At 37.2% G+C, this 9,246-nt stretch overlaps 1 protein-coding gene across 10 annotated transcripts in view; it reads right to left on the bottom strand.

Annotated features, from left to right (window-relative positions):
• Positions 1–9,246, bottom strand: part of LOC106871624 (myb-like protein A) — a 169,751-nt gene that overhangs the window by 104,578 nt on the left and 55,927 nt on the right. For 7 of the 10 annotated variants that reach the window (XR_008267195.1, XR_008267194.1, XM_052978521.1 and 4 more), the window contains 2 exons: positions 2,710–2,857; positions 530–627 (listed from right to left, as the gene is read on the bottom strand). Coding sequence is in view for 7 of the 10 variants with exons in the window: in XM_052978521.1 (XP_052834481.1) it covers positions 530–627; positions 2,710–2,796 (185 nt within the window). In the remaining 3 variants the exon portion in view is untranslated. Of the gene's footprint in view, positions 1–529; positions 628–2,709; positions 2,858–6,546; positions 6,760–9,246 lie in introns of all 10 variants that reach the window. The other 3 variants (XM_052978524.1, XM_052978530.1, XM_052978523.1) reach the window with 2 other exon arrangements.

The raw sequence follows: 9,246 nt of genomic DNA on the forward strand, positions 1-9,246 counted from the left end.
TATCTGCAGGTATTGGTAGTTCATATCAGAGGTGCAATCTGTGTGGGTGTTTTTTCAGAACATTGTCTGGTTTAAAAAGCCACATCAGACGCCATGAAGGGGCTAAGGTGTAGGTACAGGAGGTGGTCAAACTCTGTGTAAGGAGTAGACAACCACCATGTATGTATGTATGTATGTATGTATGTATGTATGTATGTATGTATGTATGTATGTATGTATGTATGTATGCATGTATGCATGTATGCATGTATGTATGTATGTATGTATGTATGTGTGTGTGTGTGTCTTTGTGTCTGTGTTCGTTCTCCGCCACAGCTTGACAACTGGTGTCGGTGCGTTTACGTCCCCGTAGCTTAGCTGTTCGACAAAAAAGACTGATAGAATAGGTACTAAGTCTAAAAAAAAAAGTCCTGGGATCGATTTGTTTGACCAAAACCCTTCAAGGCGGTGCCCCAGCATAGCCACACTCAAATGACTGAAACAAGTAAAAAGAAAAAAAAAAAAGAAGATAGATAATAATTAAAGTTACCTTTCCGAAACCGAAATATTCAGAGGGACGAACTTGTCACGTGTGTAACTTTCTCCAATTCGTTTGAAGAATGATTTTCCTCCGAAAATACGTTTGTCCTGTAAAAGACGTTTTCAAAATAATATTAATAATCCTTTCTAAAAAAGGCACAAGGTCTGAAATTTTTGGGGAGGGGACTAGTGTTCAACTGGTACTTACTTTATCGACCCCAAAAGGATGAAAGACAAAGTCGACCTCGGTGGAATTTGAACTCAAAACGCAAAGACGAACGAAATGCCGCTAAGCGTTTCGCCCCTGCGTGCTAACGGTTCTGCCACCTCGCCACCTTTATGACGACGGCAATAATAATAAAATATCTTTCTAATATTGGCACAAGGTCAGCAGTTGTTACAGGAAGGGACAAGTTGATTACATCGTCCCCAATACTTGACAAATACTATATTTTATCGACCCTTATACCTTAAAGGATGAAAGGCAAAGCTTGACCGTCGGGGAGTTTGGCAAATTCGTTAGCGGCATTTCTTCCGGCTCTTTATACTTTGAGCTCAAATTTCACCGCGGTCGACTTTGCTTTTCATCCTTTCAGGGTCGATAAAATAAACACGAGTTGAGCACTGAAGTCGACATAATCGATCAACCGCCTCCCACCCAAATTGCAAGCTTTGTGCCAAAATTTGAAACCATATTATTATGATACAAAAACTATTACATTCTGATTAAATTAGCAAGGATGTTATTCTGAGGTTTGGTGGCAACAAGCTTCTTAAAATTGCAAGAATAATTTTTTAGGATTCTCGCAGAATACAGGTCTGCTATTTTCTGCAGGTCGACAATACGTATCTCGGTTCCAACATCCTTCAGCCTCTTAGGTAGCAGTTTGAGTGTTGTGCCAAGTGCATCATATGTCTTCAGCACTCGACTAGATCCTAATATTTCTCAATTGTTTTCAAGTTCCTTTATATGTACTACTACTACTACTACTACTACTACTACTACTACTACTACTACTACTACTACTACTTGCGCCATGAGGACCTAAACACAGTACAAAGTGTACCGTACAAACAAAAGTGTTACAAAACGTGGAAACATACATACATGAGTTAGGGGTAAAAATGAAATGCAATAAATATACAGATTAAAAATATAGTACACAAACATTAAGCACCCACTCCCAATGAGGGATGAAAAGCCGCCACATAGATATTATCACAGCATCCTACAACTCCGGTCACCTTCGACTTCAGTCAAGGTCCTATGGAATTACTTGCGAGCATCTTTAGGTTTGACCGAACCACAAAGTTTACATACTATGGGTAATGCGGCCTTATTTGTTCGTGCGGTTTTGAACAACCTTTTTATTCTCTGGAGCAGTGGTTCTCAGCCGGGGTCCATACAAGATTTTTGAGGGACCTCGCAACAAAATAGTAAATTGGGGATTCACAATAGTATTTTAAGTTCAATGAAAATATTTTGCTTTAGTTGTATGCATTGATATGTATTACAAGAAACAGCTAGGTTTCTTTCGCTAACATTTTTACGTAGTTCAACTTAGACAAGTTAATTTGTAAAAACCAAAATAGGAATTTTGAAGGAAGTATCTATAAAAGTAGTTTATAAACATCGAATGGCTATGGGGGTTCACCAGAATAAAATAGTAATCAAAAGGATACATAGATAAAAAAATGGTTGAGAACCCCTGCTCTAGGAGTTCATGAAATTCATTCCCAATTGGAGCACTATTTTTGCTGTTCTACTTTATTTTTGTTTAGATTCCCAGCAGTATATAGGTTAAGGTCATTATACTGGATTACCTGGATGCTTGTAACTAGAGAAAAGCCTACATCTTCTGGAGAAATTTCCAGCATCTTATTTTAGGCTCTTCCTTTATTTTTTCCAGTTTTCATCAATTTCAGTTTTATGCTTTTCAAACTATAGCTAGAAGTGTCTAAGTTTGAAGCTGCATATATATGTTAATTATTGTATTTCTTCTTTCTTTAAAAAGACTGTTTTTATATATGCAAAAGTTTTTATATCCAATATTGAAACTGCTACAACCAATGCGGTTAGCACTTCTTTCCCTTAACACAAAGGCGACCATTTCGCAACACAAACAACGATGTGAATGGTTATTTACCAAAAACATTTATTTACATAGTTAAAAATGTCTAAGGACGAACCTTTGTCCTACCCCAGGTAAAAGGGTAGACCCGCAGGTAATCCGAAAACCGTTTGTTAGTAAAACTGGTACGGAAAGTTTTCCTCATTAGGTAAGTTTGGTAAAAGTTACTTTTTCGCGGGAGGAGTTCTGGCAGTGATGTCCATTTGCTTCAACATTCAATAATAATAATAATAATAATAATAATAATAATAATAATAATAATAATATAACAACAACATCAACATTAACAACAACAACAACAACAATTCTTTCAAATTTGGTAGAAGGTCAGCGATTCTATGGGGGTAGGGAGGAGGTAAATCAGTTCCATCGACTCTAGTATTTAACTGGTACTAATAATAATTGTTTCTAATTTAGACAAAAGCCCAGCAGTTTTGAAGGGGGATGGAAAGTCGGTGCCATTGACACTAGTACTTGATTAGTACTTTATTGATCCCGGAGAGGTGAACGGTAAAGTTGACTTCGGCTGGGTTTGAACCCAAACCGTAAAGCGCCAGAAGAAATACTACAAACTGTTATGTCTGTCTCTACCAATTTTAATTCTTTAATTTATTTGCAAGAAAGGGCCCATCCATCCACGCATGCATGCATCCATCCATCAATCCATTCATCCCTCCACGCATGCATGCATCAATCCTCCCGTCCATCCATCCATCCATCCATCCATCCATCCATCCACCCATGTAAACATATTGATGGATGCAATTTGATTTCGAGCAATGTCATCGCTTAATATTTCTTTTAAACATAATCAACACAAATGCAGCTTTTCAAACCTGCTAAGGACAAGCACTCTCTTGCACAGATGTGGCAACAAACGGTGCCTTTTGCAATTACTTTATTCCATTATGGAATTTTTTTATTGATTGTTTTGTCTTTCTATGCAACACATAATAGGATTGGCAAAAATCCAGTGATGCCTTTGCCTGAAGATTTATAGAGTAAGGAAAGGCCTTTCACTGGGCCAGTTCCACACTTTGGAGAACGTATGCACTTGTCCTCCCAAAAGAAATAGTCTATATAATCGGATGTAAATGAAGTCGCGGGGTGTTACATCAGAGTTTTCCTACTCGTAAAGACATGTCAAATCAAAAACCAGGTTTCTCTCGTATACATACATACATACATACATACATACATACATACATACACATACACACATACATACATGCAAACATACATACATGCATACATGTTGTTGGCACTCCGTCGCTTACGACGTCGAGGGTTCCAGTTGATCCGATCAACGGAACAGCCTGCTCGTGAAATTAACGTGCAAGTGGCTGAGCACTCCACAGACACGTGTACCCTTAACGTAGTTCTCGGGGAGGTTCAGCGTGACACAGTGTGACAATGCTGACCCTTTGAATTACAGGCACATGCATACATACGTACGTACATACATACACACACATACACGCTTACATACCTATATACACACACATACATGCATACACACATACGTACATAACAACAACAGTAACAACAACAACAACAGTAACAACAACAACAACAACAGTTCTTTCAAATTTTCGCACAAGGTCAGCAATTTATGGGGGTATGGAATACATTCATAAACACCAACTCAAGGAATACTGGTGGAATATTCCCATCAAAATATCTGTCAAATGTAAACATAACAGGCTGGATATTGTTGTTTGGAACAGAGGGGAAAAAAGTATGTACCATCGTAGAGGTCAGCTGCCCTACAGATATAAGTATCTCTGAAAATCAAAGATAAAGAGGATATCTATGGACAACTGCTTCGAAACCGCCAGTTTCTATATCCAGACTATGAATTCATATTCATACCAATAATAATTGGAGCACTGGTTTTATTAGTAAATGCTTAAAGGAGAATCTGAATAAACTGGGATTTTCAGAAAGAGATATCGACCGGCTAATGCGTACATTACAAGTGCAATCTCTGAGTGGCACAGTAAAAATATGTAAGACTTTTATCAAGTTCCAAGTGTGAATTTGCCTGTGCTAACTACATCCCAAAGATGGAGCTTTCTTGGAAACCGGTTCCCTCTTCAGTGGAAGGTTTATAATAATTCAAAAATAGAAGAGATACATACACACATACATACATTCATACATACACACATACATACATCCATACATACATACACACATACATAAATATATGCATGCGTGCGTGCATACATACATACATACATACATACATACACACACACACACACACATACATACATACATACATACATACATATATACATACGAGTTACAAAGAAAAATGGGCTGATCATAATACCTAAAGACACATCGTCATTGAAACGAAGACCTTTTCAACTTCTAATCCTATGTTAAATATCAAAGGCCTTTTGCAAGTCTACAAAAGCAACTGTCGAGTGCTGTCTGAATTCAACGTGCTATTGTATAATATGCTAGAGTAAAAATACTTAGTCATTAGAATCTCACATTCAACAGGCGCCCGCTTGTTAATCCGTTAATATATTACATTCCAAGGTAATCTGTTTCCTATTTAGGATAAGCAACACTGCACACTTTCAGTAATGTGCTGCTGAGTGTTATATTCCTCCACTCGATGTGCTTTCTCAGATAATCCTATTTTGTATCCGAATCACTGACCTTCCTATTTTCCATTAAACGTCTTGTTCACGTTTGTATAAATTGCTTTTTACATTTTATTATTATGTTTATATTATATATCATTGGTTCTCCATCAGTACTAAATACAGATAATCTTTTCGGTCTCTGCTTTATCTCTAATTCCATTTATTATTTCATAAGTTTTTCTGATTTCTGTACTGAGTCCTGCATTAAACAATTAGCTTTCACTTTTAAGAATCTCTGTTTATCTCCTCTTGAACACATGTTCACTTCTCTGGTGAAACTCCAATATTTAGATATTCTACTTTAGGGTCCTTCTTATTCACTCTCCAGCTTTCAACAATTCGTTTTTGTTCCTTTCATACCTCAGTAGCTTTTTATCCGGAATCTATTTTCTTCTTTTTATCGTTTTTTTTCAGCTCGGCATACCTTCGATTACATTCTTGTAAACTTTTACATTCCATTGATGTATATCTCTTCATCAATAGCTTTAAGCACTACAAATCGATTTTGGTATTCAGTTAGAAATTCATCTTTTATTCTCTAATTCTTCAACTTTTCTGTGTAAAGCCTAATAATTCTTTTCTACTTTTCGTTAGCCTTTAGCTGCACCTGAACTGCCCCTATTACAGTTTGATGGTCAGCGCCGATATCTGCACTCTGATATCTTCTCACATCTAGCAAGGATGTTGTTGGTTGCCGAACGATCAAAATATGATTTATTTGATTATCACTTTTTCATCTGGAGACGCTGAAGTATACTATAAATATTCTTAAAGAGAATATCTCCTATAATGAAATTTCTGGATATACAGAGGCTGGTCAATTATACACTATTTTCATTAGCATTATCCAACCCATGTATGTTCATCGTCTAACTTAATTGCTAATGCCATCTTTCGCATTCATCTCATGCTTCCGAATCAATTTTGTTTTTCACCCTTTCGGTGTTCGGTAAAAAAAAGTATCAATCCAGGGTAGTGAATTCGCGGAACTGTAAATAAATCGAAGCAGATGCCTTACGGTATTTGTCCGGCATTTTGCGTTCTGAGTTCAAATACCGCCATAGTGGCAGACTTCATCCATCACCCAGTTTAACACCACTACCTAACACCCTGGGTACCTTTAGTGGACCTCAGGTTGTTGAAAACATTTGGACCAGGTGTTCTGTTTCAAGATCTTCCCCTCTCTCTTTTCCTGCAGTCAAGAAGGTTATGTAAAGGATCATAGACACTACCTTTTCTCCTGACCATTTCACAACTTTCCTTCGTCTACTATTCATTCATTCATTCTTGCAACAGTTGTACGAAAGAATTTTCCTTTTCATTGTTTGCATTACGTATAGGCATGAAGGCGGTGAGCAGACAGAATCCTTGTCTTGTGGTATTTCTTCCGGCTTTACATTCTGAATTCAAATTTCGCCGTGGTTGACTTTGTCGTTTCATTTTACCTGTGTCGATAAAATAAGTAACAGTTGAGCACTGGGGTCATTACAATCTCCTTAAATTTTCGTGCGTATTATACAAGGATTATTTACAAGTGCGAAATAAAGAATATTGATTACGCATTGCTTGGCTTTAAGTTTCACTAAAAGGGATCTACCTTTATATATAAGGTAATTCAGTAATGGTCTCGAAGTATTTTTATTCTGAATCAAAGCCGATTTCATCACGTCTTAAATCATCCTTTTTAACAGAGATTAAAACTATAATATCTTCCATTGCAAAAAAAAAAAAAAAAAAAAAAATGGATCCTTCCCTCCAACTCTAGTATCACGCAGAGCTAACAAATTAATTTGGCGTTGTTTCATCTTTCTCACTGTCTGCTTCAATTTACCGTCCTATCGTAATGTTTGAATATCCTCATTTTCTCAATCCGTATTGTAGTATCTGAATTTTAAAAGCGAGATATTCTTGGCAGCCATGTTTTCCTGGACTACCGGCTATTAGTTTATTTGCCTGTTTGCTTAACAGTTTATTAGTCTATCTATATAAGTGTGTTTTCTTGTTTGCGTTTGTTCTCCCCGTCCACCGCTTGATAACCAGTGCTGGTTTGTTCACGTCACCTCCATAAGCTAGAGGTTCGGCAAAAGAGACCGATAGAAGTACCAGGCTTAGAAAAATAGTACTGAGGTCGATTAGTTCGACTAAACCTTTCAAAGCGGTGCCTCAGTATGGCCGCAGTCCAATGACTGAAGCAAGTAAAAGATAAGACACACACACACACACACACACTCTAGAACTCACACACACACACACACTAGCATACACACTCACACAGATATATGTATGCATGCGTATGTGTGTGTGTGTGGGTGTGTGTGTGTATTAAATGGATTTACGGAGTGTATTGACTAGCCAGAATATTTAGAGGATCACAGATTTTTGTAGTGAACAGCTGAAGAAATAGTAACAGTATTGACAACTTTGTGGCTGTAAACTGTTGATGAGTAAGAGTTTGTTTAACGAGCAGCTGTTGTTGTTCAGTCTCAAATTAGAGCTGCTTGAGCTGATCTGTCATCATAAACCTTCAGCCACGACCTTCCAACATTGTATTGTATACCAGAGATGACAACATTTGTATTCATAAGTTAAGACGACAGAGTGTGATTTTGAGGGACATGAAGTTGCTAATTTTTGCAGCCGAATGGTATAATGATCATTTAGAAGAGTTTTCATAGGTTCGTAATTGCAGTGGGACGCCAGAAATGCTAGGTGACGTCCTATTGCGACCTGAGTTCAAGTTTAGTTAAAGTCTTTGCCTTCCAACTCACCGGAATTGGTAAAATAATTAAACAAAATATTAATATATTGGTTTTGAATTTTGGCACAAGGCCAGCAATTTTGGGGGAGAAAAGTAAGTCGATCCCAGTGTTCAACTAGAACTTATTTTATCGATTCCGAAAGGATGAAGGGTAAAACCGACCTCGGGGAAATTGGGACTCAGAATGTAACGACGGTCGAAAAGCGGTTAGACATCCTGCCCGACGTGCTGATGATTCTGCCAGCTCACCACCTTAGCAATGTTAATATATTGAAAGACGAAAGTGGTGAGCTGGCAGAATTGTTAACACTTCGGGTAAAATGCTTGGTGGCATTTCGTCCGTTTTTTATGTTCTGAGTTCAAATTCCGCCGAGGTCGTCGTTCTCTTTCATCCTTTGGATGTCAATAAAATAAGTGCCAGTTGAGCACTGGGGTTGATATAATCGACAGACCCCTTCCCCAAAATTGCTGGCCTTGTGCCAAAATTTGAAACCAATATATTGAGGTGGATTCAGTAAAGTACTAATCCGTGCCTGTGAAGATTACTTCTGAGTCTAGCAGGTCGAGAGATCGCGTACAGGACTCCATAATCGATAATGTGAGTTTATGTCTGTGTGTGTATGCGATGTAACGTCTACATTCTTTGATGCTTGTCACTTAAATTCTCTTTTTAAAATACCAGTTATTACAGTGATGATCACAATGACGACGACGACAACAACGACAGCGATGACAACGGCAAAGAAAACTATAAATAAAACAAAATATCATAGTGTTCTTAACAAGTTTATAAATTCTTAACTCTTCGAACCACTTATAAAAAAAATAAGAAAATCAAGACAAAATGATAAACTTGGATAACTAAATGATATTAGCTAAGTATACTAAAATAAGCTATCTTACTATCTATTAGAGAGCTAAAATGGTATCCATCAGTCATTTCAGATACTTAAGCCAAACCGAACTCGACATGTGATGAAAGAAAAATTAAATGAATAAATAAAAATAAAGTATTGCAAGAGTAGCATAGATTATATCGATTACGAAGATTTTGCTGACAAGACAGTTAAGTTCGATCGCGTTATTTTTTAATAGCTGAAATGTAGATGTGTGTTGATAACCCGGGTAACAGCAATGTTAAAAACAGCTCAGAGAGCAAAGTCAATAATACAAA

Source organism: Octopus bimaculoides, chromosome 2 (genome assembly GCF_001194135.2).
Source record: "Octopus bimaculoides isolate UCB-OBI-ISO-001 chromosome 2, ASM119413v2, whole genome shotgun sequence".
NCBI classification, from domain to species: domain Eukaryota; kingdom Metazoa; phylum Mollusca; class Cephalopoda; order Octopoda; family Octopodidae; genus Octopus; species Octopus bimaculoides.